This window comes from Ambystoma mexicanum, chromosome 6q (genome assembly GCF_040938575.1).
Source record: "Ambystoma mexicanum isolate Mex_15411 chromosome 6q, UKY_AmexF1_1, whole genome shotgun sequence".
Lineage (NCBI taxonomy): Eukaryota > Metazoa > Chordata > Amphibia > Caudata > Ambystomatidae > Ambystoma > Ambystoma mexicanum.
The window spans coordinates 152,635,222-152,655,813 of record NC_090937.1 but is presented as its reverse complement, the minus strand read 5'-3'; the positions used below and the strand labels follow the sequence as shown (position 1 = coordinate 152,655,813).

General features: G+C 43.9%; 1 protein-coding gene across 1 annotated transcript in view; it reads right to left on the bottom strand.

Annotated features, from left to right (window-relative positions):
• PARM1 (prostate androgen-regulated mucin-like protein 1) overlaps positions 1-20,592 on the bottom strand; it is a 313,841-nt gene that overhangs the window by 36,463 nt on the left and 256,786 nt on the right. The window contains exon 3 of the mRNA XM_069630569.1: positions 326-404. Within this exon, the coding sequence (XP_069486670.1) occupies positions 326-404 (79 nt within the window). The remainder of the gene's footprint in view (positions 1-325; positions 405-20,592) is intronic.

The following is a 20,592-nucleotide window of genomic DNA, read 5'->3' as shown; positions in this document are numbered from 1 at the left end:
GATGCAACGGAGAGAGAATTGGTGGCACTCTTGACATGTAATGGAAGAGAGTTCCAGTGGAGTGGATTATTTTAGCAAAGACCGTCTCAAACTCTGGTCACCCAAAAGTCACCCAACTCTGCACCCCCTCATAAGTTTCCCTTTTTTTGGTTATTCTTGCCTACGGTGCCTGGTTTTTAATCAGCTGCGGGTTTGCATTAGCGCTTGAGCAATTGGCACTCTGAGGCCTCTCCTCCATTTTTGTGAACCCCCCTTTTTTTGTTGCAACAACCACTCTTAACATTACAAGCAAACGAGGTTTTTGAGTACGTGGCATTTTTCTTACCTGATCTTTAGGTATGCTGCCCCGCCAAACACTAATAGTACAAAAACGATGACTGTCACTGTAATGGCTGCTATGCTTCCTGCAAAAGAAAAGAGGCAGTTGCTGTGGGTATGGTCCTGGGATTGTTTGCTCACAAATAGCTCGAAGCAGTGCCCTAACAGCCCCATTCTAAATCACACAACCTGCCAAACATCTTCTTGTTTTTTCTAAGAGAGATACATTTTCTTATTACCGGTCGGCGTGGGAACCGGATAAAGCCCCATTAATTCCTGACTCATGAGCATAAAGCCAGGGCTGTTGTCTTGCCGTTACATTTCAGGATATAGAGGTGTACATTCAGATTGAAAACAAAATGGCTGATTTACTTGTCATTTGATTTCTGAATTTAGGGCCTGACTCATGGAATTTCTTGCATGGTACAGAATGACCTTTCACCGATGCAAAGTGACTGCACTGCCAACAAACACCTCGATTCATGGAGCAGCGCAAAGTGTATTTTTGCACTGCAAAGTCACTTGCAAAGTCACTTTGCACTGCTCCACTCTGAGCCATGGAGCAATACAAAGTGTATATTTGCTGTGCAAAGTGACTTTGCACTGCAAAAATGCACCTTGCACTGCTCCCTGAATCAGGGTGTTTGCTGGCAGTGCAAAGTCACTTAGCACCAGTGAAAAGTCACTTTGCACTGTACAAAGTATTCCACGAATCAGGCCTTCAATGTCTGCTTGATTTAACCGCTTTCACTCTGCTTCATTTGTGATAATGTGATCATAGGCTTTATGTGAACCTCTTGAGTAAAAGTATGTTCGCCTTTTTACTTGATTATTTGAACTCACTTTGAGTGTGAACGGGTTGTTATATTTACGGGGATGCGTGGATGCACATTTGTTTTTAGTGTGAAACTACCGGGGCCAAACTGATTCCCCGATTGAGCGATAGACATGTTTTCAGACAGATTTAGTACGTGTTGTCCAATTACAACTAATTTGTAGCAAGTGTTTTTTTTATGCACGCAAGCTATATATACATCCAGGACTGATTATCCTGCAGTACCCACACTACTCATAATCAAAGGCGTAGACAGGGTAGGGCCTGAGCGGGCAAGATCCACCCAAAATCTGTAAATGTCGTGGCATTTACAGATTTTAATGTCACTGCTGTGGGCCCAACTACATTAGCTTCAGACCCCACTTGTTAGACAATCCTGGCTACGCCTCTGCGCATAATAAAAAGTGCCATCGATCCACACGCCTGCGTCCGCAGCCCTCCAGTCGTAGGAGCAGGCATACTACGGAACACGGTACATCATGTTGAAGTGCCACCACCTGTCACTTTCTTTCTTTCCACTCGAACAACATAAGATGAGTCTATTCTAAAATTCAGGAAATGCATATGTTTTGTATGGATCATGAAATGAATTTATGGTTAGTACTACAGCTTCTGGGCAATAGAACATGGCAGATGTATTTGGAGAGCACACGCTCACCTTGAAGGGAGTTTCTCTGTGCAATAGCGAAAATACAGATGGTTATTGGTGCCCAATTTAATGGTACTCGTTTTATTTAAGGGTGAAAGGCTGAGTGGACCTGTCAGGATTTGAACTCGTGACCATAACGTCAACAGATGCCTGTAGGGGACTCCAGGCGGCCCCACTTGGATTTTGCTCCTGAGATGCCCCACTGCAATTATGCTTCTAGATATCCATACTGGCATCTTCCCTGGAGTAATCTCACTCCACTGTCAACTCGGGGCCCAATGCTGACTGCAGCGGCATGTCTTCCACTGTTTTTCTCCAATGTGATTCAGGACCGGTGGGAGTGAGTGCCCAGAGATCAACACAGCCATGCCAGATGGCTGCCCCAAATGCCCAGAGAGGCTGCCACGCACTGGGCACAAACACGCTCAGATTCCATGTGCCAACACACAATAGTCATACCAGTTATGCCAGCCACACATAGCAATTGAACACGACCCCCCAACAGACATCAGACATCTGAACTCTACACCCTCAATACATACTTAAACTTAGTAACAGCTATGCTCGAAGATGTATGATGCAGATACGTATTAATCTCTTTCCATCGCTCTCTAGAACGAGAAGATGGTCGAAAATTCCATATGAAGAGCGCTTATGTCACTTATGTAAACTGGAGGTGGAAACTGCAAGACATTTACTATGGAAGTGTCATATTATGAAAGAACCAGACATACAAAGTCACTCACATCCTTAATTCTCTACATTTACACACACACAGGACACCATTTCCTGGTCGCTCAAAAGTCAATTATCAGTAGCGAATGGCTAGCAGCGAATACACATTTTGAGGTCTGCATAAGGTATATGCAAGTACTGTAAGGCAGGCTTCTACGCTGACCAAGTTCTGTCCCAAAATACTATTGAGACACAAAGGCCAAGCTCCCCAGCACCCAAAGATACACATGGGTGGTGGTACAATGAAAGTAGTTCTACATTGCGTATGGTTTTTAGAAGCCAGTACATGCTCAGGTCAGTCCTTTATATGTGCTGTAATATGTTGTATCTTCATTATCAATTTACAATTTACCCCCTTACCACTATTGGTCAAAGGTGCAACATCCTTTCTGACAGTTAAGGATTTACATTCAATATTCTGTTGTCAATGCGTTTCAAATTAGTAACATCAATTTGATGAAGCAGACCAGGCACACATGAGATGGCTTGTGGAAATTGGTCTGCCACAACAGGCTCATGAGATGGCAACCACAGACTAGGTAAGATTGTCGTCCTCTCACAACCAACACCGGCGCACATCCTCCTTTGCCCTTGCTCTGTGTTGGGTTTACAACCCCCATTCAAGAAAGAGTACAATATACCTAATGCTTATTGCTTTGAAGGGTTCTTTATCACAGACACAATGGTGCATAAGATTGTTTTATTAGTACATCAACTAATCACCAGAATCCTCTGAATTGTTATCAGCTTTGCCCGGGTGCAAACATTACAAATTACACGCCTGCCATAAAAGTCCCTTGCACTATCAGTTCTTCCAATGCACACTAACAACTTCTTACTTGCCAAGAGTCAATTAACACTTGCCAATGGTTAGTGAAGAGCCCAAATGTTGAGGCTTGCCTTTTCCTGAACTGGATTAAAAACTTTAACAGAAATGAATGCCTAGGACCATCTACAATACCATGGACAGTAAGATTTCATATTGTGAAGATGGCCAGTTACTTAAAAACCATTTAGCTGCACTGTATGTGGCAACCACCTACAATGCAGGATCGAAAATGAGATTGGATAAGCAGGAGCCAAAAGCAGCTCCTGGGTATCGGGAATCAACCAGTGACCAGCAGCAAACACAGAGTAACAAGAAGCCAGTGGATAGTGTTCCACAAACCAAACATCCACATATTATGCGACGCATAATTCCATCCACCATGTACGACCCCCAGGTGTGAAATGTCATACTTCCATCCCAATGTTTATTTACAGACTATTCCAAACCCACAGAGCCAAACTCACATGAGTGTCCATTCAGCACCAGTTGACCGGTGGACCCAAAAGCAGCTCCCGGCAGCCACTGTTGTCAAGCCAACCAGGCAGCTCTAGTCAACAAGCAGGGGCCAAATAGCTTGCAGCACCCCTTATTTCTGAACCCCCGCAAGGCAACATTCTCAATATTCAGTGTCTGTCCTTCATTTTAGTCTTTCTCCTTCGTTAAAGTGCTTCTTCATCATAACACTACTTTGTCACAGTTCCTCTCCTTTGTCAAAGTGCTTCTCCTTCATCATTGCCTTTCTCCTTCTTTTTAATCCTTTGTCATGGTCTTTCTCCTTTGTCTTGGTTCATCTCCTTCATTACATTTTTTCATCAGAGCCCTTCTTCATCATAGTCCTTCCCCTTCACCATAGTCCTTTTCTTTCATCACAATCAATCCTTATCCTAGACTTCCTTTATCACAAGTCTTCTCCTTCAACAAAGTCTTTCATCGGTCCTATTCCCTTGTCACACTTCTTCTCCTTCATCATAGTACTTCAACTTCATCATAGTTCTACTTTGCCACATTCCTGTGTTATAGTGTCCTTTCAACAGAATCTTTCTTCTTCAGTCATTATCCTTCATCACAGTACTCCTTCATCACAGGCTTCTTCATCACAGGCCTTCGTCTTGGTCACAGTCCTTCCATTTCCTTGTTACAGTCCTTCTCCTTCATAACAGTCCTTTTCCACAGCCCTTGTCCTTCATTACTGTCCATCATCAAGTCCTTCTCCTTCATAGTCCTTATGCTTCATCAACGTTCTTATCACAGTCCTTCTCCTTTTTCACAGTCCTTCTTTGTCACAGTCAATCATCATGGTACTTCTTTGCCATTCAGAGCAGTCCTCCTTTGTTATAGTCCTTCTCTTTTGGAAACATCCTTTTCTTTTATAGTCCTTCTAACAGTGACGGCTGGTGGCCTTCTTAATTGGGGGCACATACATTTTTCCTGTGAATATGTGGGAGAGGCTGACAATATTTTGGAAATAATGGGTTAAAAAGGTGTATTTTACAGCACAATTTCTGTGAAAACCTGGGTAAAAAAGCCACACATTTTGCAATCGGCTTTGTAGGGTAACACATGAATAAAATCCAACAATGCACAGGAGCATTTCTCAACACATTTATATGATGCCTTTGCTTACAATATATGCCAGTATTAAAAAAAAAAACATGCAGGTTTGTGCAGGCTAAATTAATATATGCCAGTATTACCATATAAGAATATGATCCTGTTGGCTTTGCTAATACAAAATGCCATGCCATAGGAAGAACATATATCAAGACTGGCTGAACCAATGCAAGCAGGTCTAACCATATAATAACTGTGAGAAACTGAGCGGTATTTCCCATGTAAACCCTGAGAATCTGCTAATCAGGGGCTAGGGGAGTGCCGTCGCTTTCGGATCCCAACCCTGGGGGTGGACGAGCAAGGGAGGATCACCTGGGAATTGAAGTCCAGGGTTGTTCTTGTATACCGTAGGCGAGACGCAGAATCCCAATAAGACGACAAGGGTAGGACAGGAAATCCTGGAAACATTTGTGGGTTATGTTGGTTTCATCATCCCCTGACCAAGACCTCCCTTGTCACATTGACCAAACTGCATCTAGTGAGAAGACCACCTGAAACCAACTTTGGTTTCCCACTTTTTGTTGAACCACTATTTTCCTTTTTAAAAATTCCCTATCACATTGTTGTATGTTTGCATTCTCCTTGATGCCCAGTATAAATGTCAGGATCCACCTGCGGCCTCGTTTATGGTCCTGGCATCTCCACTTGCGATTAGCGCAGCAGGTTTCTTCAGCACACCAACAACCTGGGTTCGGTCATCCCCTATTTGCACACTGGAAGCCGCAGGGACTATCATCCCCACAATTCCCCACTTCTTCTGCTTGGTGTATCTGGATTGTTTGTGCCTTTGAGATTGTTTATGTCCTTTCCTTTGTATTGCACCCTTGTACCGTTCCTTGGACTTTGCGACTCTGGGCTACAGTGTCGGGTGGATTTCTTGCCTATGGACATTATAATCATCTAGTAGTAGTGAGCTATCCCATCTTAAGTTCAGAAACATTCTATCATCAACTGTAAGGTAGGAAGGGTGTTGTGGGACATGTGATAGGCAAGTTGTGCCATGATTTCCTTATTGGGCTAATGTTCATTTTTGTTTTGTTTTTCTGTCTACCACACTTCACTTGATCTGCCCCCTGCCTTTTTATCCGAGCATATAGCCTGCTGGGCTATTCATACATTCCACAGGCTGTGCTCTCAGACAGAAAATCTCCCTGAAGGGCACTCCATGCTGGTTCAGATTTCTTTGGACAGCAGTGGGTTTGAGACAATAAAAGTGCCATGCCACACAAAGAACACATATCCAGAAAGGCTGCACCAATGTAGGCCAATCTAGCCATGCAATAACACTCATCATGCTGGATGTACCCTGGATACCAGAAAAAAGGTCATACCACAGTAAGAATATATATCCAGACTAGTTTCACCAGTAAAAGCCAGTCCAGCTTCGTAATTACACTTATCATGCTAACTTTACCCTTGGTAACACTACAAAAGGTCATGCCATAGTAACAATATAAATCAAGACTGGGTGCACCAATGTAAGCCAGTCTAGCCATGTAATAACACTCATCATGCTGGCTTTACCTTTTGTGCCCACTAAATAAATGGCATGCCACAGTAAATATATATCCAAATTAGCAGCACCAATGCAGGCCAATCTATCCACATAACGCCCAGTCCAAATTGCCATGCCACATTAACAATATATATGTAGACAGGCTGCACAAATGTAGGCCAGTCTAGCCAAGCAATAAAACCTACCATGTTTGCGTTAGCCTTGATGCCCAGTACAAAAATGGCATGCCACTGTATGAATACTCCCACACAAACATAGAAACACCCATAACGCTTGCTTTACACTTGATGCACAGTACAGATTGCCATGAAAGAGTCAACACATATCCAGACTGGTTTCACCAATGTAGGCCAGTCTATCCAAGAAATAAAACTTATAATGTTTGTTTTTCACTTAATTACCAGTAAGAAATGCCATGCAACAGTAAATATATATCACGACTGGCTGCACCAATGTATGTCAGTCTAGTCATATAATAAGACCCATCGTGGTTACTTTGACTTTGATGCCCAGTAAAGAAAATGGGGCTCATTCCGAGTCGGGCGGTCTGTTAATAAAGCGCCAGTATCCGAGGATGCAAGCACTTTACCGGACTGTCCGACTGCAGGAGCGCCGGTGGGTTACCTGGGTTACCTCCAGCTAAATGCTGGAGCTAAGCCAGGTGCCCTACCAGCTAAAAAAGCTCTTGTTACCGCAAACCCGCAATGCCGGTGGTGGTAACAATGGAAAATCCCTTCATGGAGTCCTATGGGACTCCATGAATGGGGATCAACACCACTCCGCCAGCACCTGTAATCCGGTGGCAATGCCGCCAGACAGGGTCCCAGAAACGGTGTCCACATTTGCCCGTCTCCTGGTGGGGCTACTGCAAGGATAATGGCAGGGTTGGAATGAGGCCCAATGTCATGCCACAGTAAGAATATATATTTAGACTGGTGGCATCAACATAGGCCAGTCTAGCCATATAATAGAACATATCATGTTTGCTTTACACTTGATACCCAGTAATACATACCACACACAGTAATTATATATCAAGACTAGCTGCACCAATGTAGGTCAGACCAGCCATGTAATAACAATTACAAGGTTTGCTTTACCCTTGATGCCCAGTTCAAATTACCATGCCATATTAAGAGTATATATTTAGACAGGCTGCACAAATGCAGACCAGTCTAGCTAAATAATAACACTGTTGTAGATTGTCATTGAGAACTGAAACGTATATGTTAGTCACATTTTAGGATTAAATGTATTCATATATTGTTCTACTGTACATGTAAAACTGTTATACTGGCACTTTAACGAGAATTGTAGTAGGATACTGTTTAAGAGACTGTTGCATTTGCACTTTATCAATCAACATTTGTAATAGGTAATAATGTGATGAATTGTTGTGATATTGTTATGGTCTCCCCATATAAGCATTTGTAACATATCAGGTTTAAATAACATTATAGATATCCAAGGATCAAATGGTATTACACACTGTAGAGTGTTCTAAATGGGTCTACTAATGCTGTGTTATGGTTATAGGAAGAGGTTACCTATTTGTGCTTTCCCCTACAGTCTCCTGCTGAGTTTGTAACTGTATAAACCCCCCACACAAACATAAATAAACACTCATCATGTTTGCTTTACCCTTGATGCACAGTAAACATAATCTATGCAATAGTAAATATATATCCATACTGGATTCACCAATGTAGGACAGTCTAGCCAAATAATAGCACTTATGATGTTTGCTTTGCCCTTGATGCCCAGTAAAAATGTCATGCCACAGTAAGGAAACATGCCTTCTCCTTCCTCTCCTCCCCCAGTCAGAGGCAAACACCCAGCCAGGCACACAAACATTCACACAGCATTAATTCATACACATTTACTCTCTCCATTGCAAGCGAACCAGTACTGCATTCACTCATACTGGAACACATACATCTTTCATGCACTCTCAATCACATGTGCACCCAAACAACATACACACTTTCATTCATACATGTACACTTACAGATACACCCCAGTGCCTATACACATGCATACATTATTTTTCTTAACTGCAGCCCCGGTCCAGACTCCTCCTGTCACCATGGCGCTATGGGCTGACACTCAGCATGCAACAGGAACCAGGAAGCATAGTGAGCGCCCAGGTTCCCAACAGCATGCAGGCTGGAGCCAGATCGCTTGCTTCAAACAGAATTTGAGCGGAGGTACAAGAGCTTCTCCTTTGCCAATTCAAGCTTGCAATACCCAAGCCTACATCCCCAATGGGCCATGCAAGTCTGGGGAAGCCTGGGGAAGCCTGGGGGAGCAAAACACCTCCGGTCTTGCATGGTACATTGATGGGCACGCTGTGGTGGTGTAAACTGTCAAAGGGAAGCCACATTTCTCTTTCACAGTTAAGCCAGACCAGTTGCACTCCCTCAGCTGCTTGGTGCGTGAGTTTTAACTAGACTGGCCTAGTCCATAATGAGTGTCAGTTTAACACCCTGCCACTCATTAAGGACATGCTGTCCCTCCCTTTTACTTCATCACAGTCCTTCATCATAACCCTTCTCCTTTGTTAGTCCTTCTCCTTTGTCACTGTCCTCATTCATAACAATCCTTTGTGACAGTCATTCATCACAATCCTTCTTCACAGTCTCTCCTTTGTCACAGTCTCTCTTCTTCATTGCAGTGCTCCTTCTTCATCACAGTCCTCCTTTATTTTATCATAGTCCTTCTCAATCATCACTGTCCTTCATCACAGTCCTTCTGCTTCAGCGCAATCCTTATCCATCACATTCCATCTTCGACGCAGAACTTCTCCTTTATCATACACCTTTGTTACACCCCTTCTGCTTCCTCATAGACCCTCCTTCTTGACAGCCTCTCCTTCATCAGTCCTTCTTCTTCATCTCAACCATTTGTCAGTCTTTCTTCTTTATCACTGTCTTTGTCACAGTGTTCTTTCCTCACAGGGCTCAGTCTGCATATCCCCTTCACCCTAGCTTGTCCACTTCATCATAGTCTTTCAACTGTTTCATAGTCCTTCACCTCCATTAGAGTCCTTCTTATCTTGTCAATGTTCCTTGTCACAATCTTTGTCCTTCGAGACAGCCCTTTTTCTTTAGCACAATCCTTTGACACAGTCCTCCTCCTTCGTTACAGTCCATATGTCATGTGCTCCCCTGGGCTATGGTGGAGATGGAAGAGAGCATAACAGGTTATTGAACTATTCGAACAATGGGTTAGCTCCTTTTCAAGCTGGCCAAAGGGAGAGTGTTATGTATATGCACTCACCTCTCTTCATGGTACCATGTCGTAACGCTCTGAGTTTTCAAACAGATGCTGTCCGTAGTTCATCATGTCTCTCCTGCCTGTCTTGCTGCAGCATTGTCAAAACACCGACCTCGACTGTCTCATACTCCTGCCATTGTACCCGAGCACCATCAGGCGGTATCCCGTAGGCACCTGCCTGTTCTGTCAACTCTGCACACCTCTGCCTCCAATTCCTGAATCTAGCAAAATCCCTGAGCCTTCCTCTATTACGCTTTGTCTGTGCCTGTAAAAAGGGAAGGCATCTTCTTGCATCCAGCCTGCTCCCTTATTCCACCCTCCCTCTCTCAACACTCCAACAAGGAGATTACCTACGTTTTTTACCTTGTCTCTGACCATTTCTGACTGGATCACATGTGGTGATACTTACCTACTATGACCTTGGATGTTTCATGCATTTCTTCTGCTGCTGAAGGACCATCGCTCATAGATGTTCTCCCTTTGAGTTTCCTCTTCCGTACAACACTTGCTAAATTCTTCGGCAAGGTGTCATTGTGCAAACACAGTCCATTTCTCTACAGGGAGACCCGTACAACTAAAGCTAAGGCCAGATACTGACAAATATCCTTCCTCAGTCCTTTTTCACAGTCCTGCATCTTTGTGCAAGTCTTTCTCCTTTGTCACAGTCCTTCTTTCTCATCACAGTCCTTCTCCTGCCTTACAGTGCTTCCCTTTCACCATAGTCCTTCAACACAGTCCCTTTCTTTTGTCACAGTTCCTCTTCTTTGACACAGTCCTTCCCCTTTGTCATAGTCCTCCTCCTTCATCACAGTTCTTGTCCTGTGTAAGAGTCCTTCATCCTAATCAGACGGTTTTATGCATAGCCTCTCAGCCTGTCACAGTCTCCTTCTCTCTGGGATCCTCTGTATCACTTCATCTATCTTTTCTTCTTGTCACCCTCCATATGTCTATTTATATCACTCCCTCTCTGTCTGGCTTTTTTTCTTCCCTATTATCTCTTTTCCAAGTGTGGTGCCTGCCACAAGCATTCTTGATCATGATATAGCCTTATAGACTGAGGAGTGAGGGTCGTTATCATGGGATAATGACGCACCACTAGGTTATGGGCCGAGGTGAAGCCAGAGGGCCATTAGTTGGGAAAAGGTTATTATCCCAAACGATAATGACCCTTCCCGAGGTCTATAAAACTATTACCACATTGTGGTAGTAGCAATACCTTTTTTGGAGTTTTCATGGTGAAGTTACAAATGGCGCTTTAAGAGTGAGTAGATAGACAAACTCAGTTAGTACATTAAATGTGTTTTTATTTTGTAGTGTTTAAATGACATGGTTGTCTTCATAGGTTAATCATTTTAATAGAAATTTGATTAAACTGGAACAGGTTCACATGAGCATGCATTAAGCGTCATGTAATGTAAAAGTAAACGGTTCCTCTATAAGAAAGTGAAATCATTTTCCAATGGTTTCTCTTTGTCTTTTGTGTGTTAAATAGCTTGTTGCAGCAACAAAAAGGTCCTCCCAGGTAAGAATTGTTTTGCTGAAACAAACTTGTGCCTGGAAATTGCATTCTTGTTTCCCTGTCTTCTGAAGATGGAATGTTTAGAATGCAGTCAATACCAGTAGTTATTGATTGCACTCTAAACATTCTGATTGGCTAAGAGGAGGCCAATAACGATGTCCACGTGCTAATAAGATATGGATGGATGACAATTGGCTTAGTTAAAACAGTTAAAAAACTGACCTGGCTGTAATGTTCACCCTCCTTTTTTTCAATATCAGTCACAGAGTATTTCTCATTTTACCTAAGGTCAAAATCTTGGATGTGGTCTTTGGTTCATTTCTAAACATGAACACCCACAGTAAGTATATCAGTAGCTCCTGTGCTAGTATATATGCATCTTTAAGAGAATTCAGTCATCCCTACAACAAAATCATCTGGCCACCACAGCTAGAGCAATTACAGGTTAAATGCTAGATTATTGCAACTCTCTACATGCAGGTGCTTCCATGACCATCATTTCACAGCTGCAGATACTCCAAAATAACACATCAGGCACTTCACTTAATGTTCCACCCGAAACAAGGGTATCTCCTATTTTGACAAAGCTGCATTGGTTTCTGGTGGCATCACAGATTATTTTTCAGGTGGCTATTCCTGTTGCAAAGGCATCTGCTGTCACTGTCCTATATATGTGTAGTCACTATTTAATCCTCACATGTCTTGTTGGACACTATATATTCCTCCACTACTACTAAGCAGATTATTTCCAGGTTCTGACTAAATTCTGCAGGTGGACGACCACTTTCGTGTAAAGGAGCCACAATTTATAACAGCCTTCCTTCTGAATTAAAGTATGAACCTTAACTTGTCCAACAGTACTTGAAAAACTGAGTAAAATTGGGGCCACATCTACCCCCTTTTTGTGCTTTTTTTGTACTATGTGCATTACTTTCGTGCCTCCTTGGCAGTCTCGCTGTATGAATAGACAATACATAACAAATCAACAATCAATGGAAAAAGCCAAGAAATGTTGCGCTGGCCGAGAGTATAAGCATTAATCAGTGAAGCTTAATTTCTGTCAGTCACTTCAGAACTTGGACATGCTTGGTGGGGTTTCATAAGAGGATGAAGTGGGTCTTTTGTAGGTTGAGCTTCAAGTAAATGCTTGAAATCCAGGCTTTGATGAGGTAGAGACATTGCTCGGGTCGATGGATGTGGTTGGTGAAATTGATCATAAATCAAAGTTTAGTATGATCTGGATATTGGTGTATGTTGACAATGGCTTTGGTGAGGACTTCCCCTATATGAAGGACAATAAGTATTATATCCCGGAAGGGTAGCTCAGCAGCAACATGCTCGCCTTGGAAACAAGACGACATGAAGCAACACAGGTTCAATCGCCGGTTCCGCGCTTAGAACCTTCTGGGTATTAAGCGCATTATAAATACGCAACTAAGACATATTCCTGTAACAGCGCCTTGATGCCCCTGGGCTGTGTGAGTGCGTTAAAAAATGCAAATAAATTATTGTCCATCGTACTACTTTGCAAACTCCAAATATTATATTTTGAAGTTTTAACTTTAAGCAACATGTGAAACTAAATTCCCTTTCTTCTATATACTCATTCTGTAACCTCACTTACTATTCTACTCTCCTCCTCTTTCTTGCTGCGGCAAAGTGAACATCCAGTTAAAATGCAAAAATACCACGGCATGCATCCAAGAAATGATAACTGTCTATGGAAATGATCCAATCAATGACTTGAGAGGCTTCTAAAAACCTCCATGTGCCAAGAACACTATCACGAGGGCCATGCCAGAAACAAAAACAGATGGTAAAAATTCCAGGTGCAGAACAAATCCTGACACACAATAACTGTCACCAAATACAATACACAAATCCAAGATTTAACACACCTCTGCGTCTTTAATAGAATCAGTATTTCTTGGTATTAGACAGGTATTACAAAATGAATTCTGTGTCCAGAGCATGGGTGAATAGTAAACTTCTTGTAAGCAGAATTCCCTATAAAAGGATTTCCCGGACAGACCTGCTGCTTTCCTAATGGCTCCGGGGGGGGGGGGGGGGGGGCATTTCTCTTTGGGCGTAGTGTGCTCAGAAGAGATACATATCCATAGATGCTTGGTCCATGATCCACCTTTTCCAAGGTTCCACTCTCTGCAAGGATAGCTGATTAAAATGCAGCTTCAAGTAATTAAGGTAGCTGGGTTGCACTCATGTGACATGAACATGCTGCAACACATTTGTATCATTTCAAACAACAAATGACTCAGGGCTGTGCATTAGACACACGGGTGGTGATTTTGTACCTCTCTTGGTATGTCTAGTAACGGTGACTGTAGCTTATTCCAGAGAAAACACAGTGTGCAAGATATCAAGAGCGCAGGCATCTGAGACTCTCTTGAAGGATATGATACACAAGGGCACCAGTAGGTTGCTGCAAATGACTTTTATGGCCTGGAGTCTGATTATCCAGATATTTTTCAAATCACCCATAGCAAGGTATTGTGCCCCCATAATGACACCTAGGAAGGAAATGAATGACTCAGTAAACATACCTCTTTCAACAGGCATTATACAAGGAGATATTCTCTTATCGGTCTTCTCTCCATGTAGTTATACGACGTTGACATCGCTGAATGCTAAACCCTTACCTTGCACGCAGAGAGGGGCCAGGAAATTCAAAGCACACACTATCAATAATAAAATAAGATCAACATCACATTTCAAACACTAGCTGCTCCCCCTGGCTTATAGCTCCTTCCATTTAAAGGAGCTAAATATTCTGGGTAGGTCTTGCCACTGTTTCTGAAAGGCGAGGCACTCACCAGTCCCCCTGGAACTTTCCATGTCACCAGTGTCACCGAACATCTTGAATCAGAGGTTGAACGTCCGCAGGAGGAATGGTGAGACTTCTGCTTTCAAGCAAAAAAGGATCATCCAGAGTAGAACTGGAAATCACACTTGCAACATCCACAATAGCATCACTATGGCCACTGAAACCTTCCTTCTCCAAACTGGAGATAGCATCCTGGCTTTGAATATGAATGGAGGGAAGGCCTTTTCCATTCTCAATCCCCATCTCTGAAGAAACGTGTCTGTCAAAGCTGCAAACGGATTGGGCCTCCAGCTGTAGAACCATAGTAATTGGACATTGAGATGTGTAAGGGTGCAGAAGGAGGGGACTGACACACAGGTAGCATGTCTGTTGGCATTGGCTTGTATTGGTTCAAAATAAAGAGCAAACCTCTCTCTCCCTAACTCTAAGAGGGGTTTCCCTGCCTCTACTAAGGAATTAAGAAATCTGTCAGAGTGTCCAAGGAAATGACAAAGAGTCCACCTTTGTGTGTCAAAATGCCTACCTCTATCCCTTACACTAGCACCTAAACTAAGGTCCAGAAGAATGACTCCAGGTAGGAACTGTGCTTGTGAGAATGTCTCCGATCTCCAGGTCTCACTTTCTTTCCAGGATACAGCACCAAGCTCCAGCTTGAGATGCTGTACAGTTCTCAGTTCAAAATCAAAAGTTCCAACTCAAACATCATTCCGTATTCCCCATAGTTTGCCTCACTATTGGGTTCCTGGAGAATATCTCCCTTCTCCAGGTAGCTTGTTCTCAACACGTTCACGGTGCCAGGGTAATCACTCTCTTCCCCGGGCCTTCTCCTGCTTGGTTTCATGATACACACCAGAGGATATGGCTTTCTTCCCCTGATCTCTCTTGAGATCACTGTACACAACACCTGGGGGTATGACATCCTTCCCCTTCTGTTGTATCACGTGAACAGCTCAATGACGGTGCACGTCACAATGTGCAACGGGAAGTAAAGAGGCGAGCTTCGTGCTCTTTTAGGCAGAGCGGAGCGGGACCTGTAAGACGAACATCACTGTGCCTGTCCTCATTACTGCGCAGCGCATGCGAGGCCCGCTCACTGAGCTCCATAAAGAGGCCGGCTTCGTGCTCTTTTGGGCAGAGCGGAGTGGCACCTGTACGATGAACACCACTGTGTCTGTCCTCATTACTGTGCAGCGCAGCGCATGCGAGGCCCGCTCACTGAGCTCCATAATATTTATCACAGTTCATGAAGGCTGGGGAATGACTCCCTTCCCCAGGCCCTTTCCATGCTCTTTGTCACAGTTCACAAAGGCTGGGAGACTGATTCCTTTCCCTAGGCCCTTCGCAGTCTCTTTGTCACAGCTCACGAAGGCTGGGGAATAACTCCCTTCCCATGGTCTTTCTTATAGTTTGTAAGGTAGCCCACAATGCTAGGGGGAATGTCTCCCTTCTCCTGGCCCTTTGCTTTGGCTTGCAAATCTCACACTGGTTTCTCAATTCTATGAGTGCGGGCCCCAGACCCGTATTTCTTTTTCTCTCTGCTGTGGGCAGACCTGGTTCACTACCTTGCCAGGACTGCAAGGAAGAAGATGATTTAAGAGATTTTCTTCTTGTGGGTGTGGGTCCCAGACCCGTCTTTCCTCTTCTTAGGGAAAACCCTGGTTCACTGCCCTGCCAGGTACCGCCACGAGGAAGATTGCTTAGGAGGCTGCTTGTTATGGGTTGTGGATCCCAGACCACTCTTTCTTTAATCTTCTGCCCTTCGAGGGCCCCACCAACGTCCCAGCCACCTGACCTCTGCAGGGTGCTTACCGGCATCCTCCAGTCATTTGTGGGCTTCTCTGCCTTCCTGTTCATGTCTCTCTTGGCTTCTGCAGGGGCAGCTGCGGGTCTGCCGCGTTCCCCTGTTCCCGGGCTACGCATCTCCTGCCTGACCACCCATACCAGCTTCGTCATTCGGCCGGTTGCTGTCACTTCTCCCCCTTTTCTGGTCCATCCATGGCGGACCTTTCAGGGACACTGCTGCCTGCAGGCAAGTGTTCCGGTCTCCGCTCCCTTGGCTTCTCTGGTCTGTCCGTCTTCAAATCTCTCGGGTTCCTCTCAGTCCTTATTGGATACTCTGCTGTGGTGGAGCCTACACTCTTCCTCATCCCAGTACTTCCTATACTGATAGATCTACAAAAATATGTAGGAATATTAGGGATAGTGTTGGCGTCATGGGGCTAGGAAGGGGTGTCAGGGTAAGGTGGGTTATGGGGATACCATGTTCTCTCCATGCGGTCACTAGTTCCATAGGGGTTTTTCCTCCCCATGAGATCCACCCACTGAGTACCAACACCAGGGGAACTATCGGGTAGCAGCCTCACCTCCCTGGCTTCATGGGAAGATCCCCCAAGGGAAGAAGTGACAACATCTGGAGAGGATTTGTCACAGATGATACAAAATAGGATCTGCCTGGAAGTGATCCCAGACCTTAATCACTGACAAAAACACAGATGGGATCCTATTGCAGTCTCTAAGAGCTCATATGCACTATGAATGCCAGTATGCTACAATACTGTGCAAGAGCTGGAAGCTACTTTGGCATGGTAAATATGCCTGAATGTATTTGCCAACGCTGCAAGCAGTATGAACCTACTAGAGCCAAATAGTTGCTGTGCAGGACATCAGAAATGATGACCACCCAAAGTCGGGTGCAAGATTTCACACACTCCCGCATCTGAGATATGATTGCAAAAACCTTGCAATGAGCTCCAAGCAAATACTATGCATCACAAGTTGGTCCGATGACATTCCAGTCAAAACATTCCCATACCCAGCACCTGGCTAAAGAGATAGTTCCGCAGATGACCAAAACATTACTCAATTATTCCAGCCACCACTGTAACGTGACTCTTATCTGATAAGAAAACTACTTCATTATATGTCAGACCTTGGAACAAACCTTGGCTCTTCAGGCTCTGTAAAATAAAGGCCATGCAAACATGGCCTGGATACTGCATGAAAGTGGGAGACAATCACACTCTGAATATCAATGAACTTACTTATCTCTTGGTTGATTCATTACAATTTGAGTCTCCACTGTGAACTCCAGAAACCTTAAGCGACATGTCGAGACTAGTTCTGATTTTTTTCTAATTGATTAGAAGTTCCAGCCTCCTGGAGGAAGATGTGAGTCTTAAGCATCTGAGAGCCCTGGTGCATGAAGATCATATCCTATAAAAAGATAATAAGTATCATGCCCTCTTCCTGCGTGCCAGTGCTTTAGGCTTCAGCAGCTTGGCGAAAAGCCAGGACATGGTTGAAAGATCAAAAGGAAGGCTTAAGGCAATCCCAGCCCCATCCCTTCCATCCGAACTGTAGAAATCCCCTGTCAGGGATGCGAATGAGAACAATCAAATATGCGTCTTTTGGATTCAGGCAAGGCATGCTTGCCAGTCCCTTTCCAGAGGGCAGACGGATACCCTCAAATTTTGAAATGGATCCACCTACTGAATTCTCACATGTTCATAACCGGATGAACCTCCCCGTTCCTGTGGGCCAGAAGAAGGCTGTTGAAGAAAAGCCTGTTTTGTCCTACAGAGTGCACAATGGCACCTGAACATAGGCTCCAGTGTTGTGTCATGATTGCTGCCTGAGCTCCGACCATAAAACCGGAAGTATGGGTCTGGTCGCATGAGGCAATGGCAGGCTGCCTTAAAACCTGTTTCCAGCAACAACCCCAACTTCCACATCCTCGGAATGGAATCTATTTGTAATCTGTGTGCACCACCTTGGACCAGATGATCAGTTCCAGCGTAAAGCAAAATGTGCGTCTAGGACATGAGTGCCATGTTGCGACTCCTAGATCAGAGATGTTCTGCTGTACCAGTGGGAGGGCTGTCTGACTGCGAAAAGGGTGATGATAATCTCTTCCTGCCCACATCTAGGAAAACTACGCTGAGAAAGGCAAAGCAGCTCCAGCAAATCCCTGACTGCACTTTTGGAAACAGAAAACTCCCATTGATATTTTACTCCTCAAACACAGACTGAAAGGTTAATGCTTCCAGTAACTTTGCATTCTTGTTGCTTCCAGCAGCACGGCCAGTGCCTGCAGCCCACTCCAAAACTCCTGCATGGCATCCCAAAACAACAGGGAAAGGGAGTTCTACATGAATTGCTAAATAGTGCTGTCACAGGGTGATCTGATACCATGATAGTGAGTGTCAACTGGTTTTATAGCAGTTTGCAGCATTGTATTTGGTAGCTCTACAATAACCCAGTTTAAAGGTGCAAAGCAAATAGACATTAGAAGCATGGAAAGCAGAATGATTCCTGTACTGAGATTTGGGAATGTGAGCTGCAGGGTGAAGACAGATCCCGGCAATAGGTACGTGACTCACAGAGTCATCTGACCTGCATTTGAGCAGCATGAGGGGTGGTGCACAGGAGACCTGTGAATGACCTCCCGTTGGTTTGCACGGGTGACTGAGATGAAGGAGAATCATAGCAGGTATCACAGCAGGTGCATTTTGCCATACTAAAAAAAGATTCATTCTATTGCCTAGTCGCTTCTGAGATAGTCACTAGCTTGATGGAAAGGAGGGAGGGTTGGTGCTTACATCTTTCCCTAAACCAGCAGTGGGCAGGCCCAGAAGCTTTGATGGATAACCACTGCATATAAAACATCTAACTAAGGAGGACCCCATACCACGTTCTGTGTTTAAGTGAATGTTATATGTTTATCACGGTACCCAGTCAATATATCGAAAAACATAACAGAGTGGTACATTTCAGACTGGACCATAACACTGAAAACAACCGAAAACATTAAGTAAATATATAAAGGGCAGTGGGGTAAAACGGGGTGTTGGGGGGGACCCCCCAACATTAAAAAACAAAAATATAATTCAGTGTTTTTCTGTATTTTTTCCACGATGAAATGTACCACTCTGTAATTGTGGTCGGTAAAATCACATGTTTATCACAAGTACAAGCTACACAGTGCGTCATTGCCTTATGGTAAAAGTCAAAGCATAGTAACTTAACAAAAGGTTGGCAGACTCTCTCTGCATACAGAAAGACAGACACCTACCCCTTCTCCCCAAGCTCAGACCATATTTTTCACTGTAGATGGCCATGTTTTACTACACCCTGATAGCCTATTTATCCTGAGGGTAAAGGATATGCAAGGGAAATGTGCACAAGATCACACACTGAGTAAATATATATCAAGCAACATGCTTTTAGGAACCAAAGATCTATGCACACTAACACCCATATTGTGCAAGTAGAAGGTGACTGGCATACATATATATGAAAAGAGATGTTGGGTAAGCACCCAGAGATCTCCTTATGTTTACAAGGAAAGTCAGCAAGCTCTTCACCCACACTTGCTGTAGCAGGTAAGATATAGGACAAGCTGACAGCATTGATGGTATTATTTAACTGAAGGACAATACTCATGAGAATGTGAGCAAACCCCAAAAACCGGCTGATCAAACAGGGACCCCAAAAGGCTATAACAGCAAAGGGAGGATAACTTAACACACAGGTCCCTTAACATGGGAAACGTAGGAATAGTGTTCACAGATTACAAAGGACAAGATCGGCATTCACGCAGGAGCAGGGCTAAACAGCACACCTCACAGTAACAATCAATTGGGAACCAAGGGAGATGTGCATGAGAAAACCAGGAACATACTCAAAGATAGGGAGCCAAAGAACAGGAGCAGAGAAAGCACAATTCTTATGCACAACCAGCCTTACCCTACCCTCCCAGGGAATAAAAGGAAAAGGGGAAAAAATAGGAATTCTCCCAAAGTGGGGATATCTAAAGGATCAAATTTACACTGCAGAATACGCAAGGCCGGTCAAGGAACTGTAGACCACAAACAAACTGAGCTGTACTGGAGCAGGAACGCACTGGAAAATGCTGACTTGAAAACAGAGGAAGCTAAAAAGAAAATCCAGGAAGCAAAACATAATGTTAAGAACACAAAAGTCGAAATCTCCCGGTCCAGGAAAAAGAAACAGGTGCTAGGATCTTGAAACTAGGAATAAAGAACCAGGAACAAGGGACCATCCATCACAGTCGGAGTGGGGCACCAAATTGGCTCGGGCACAAATGAAAAAGTGACCCACTGTCGCTATTGACAATTCATCCCTTTTGTGAGAGTTTGAGTAGTACCCGAGTGGGAAGTGTTTTCATAAAATATGTTGCAAATTGTGCATTTAAAGAGTATTTTTTCAGTAGCATTGGTCAAAACTACTGACGCATGTGAAGCAGCTCATCAAACTGGCCCACTATAGCCAAAGAAACTGTCCCACTTTACCCAAAATAAAAATGGATGCCGAAGAGAAGCAAAGAGGAAATTATGGTTTTAGAGCTCCCAAATGATTTGCGTAATATGCAAGATTCAGAAGGAAGGTCCAATAGGGAATATAGACCCCAAATCATGCCCCCAACAGACAGGAATGAAAATG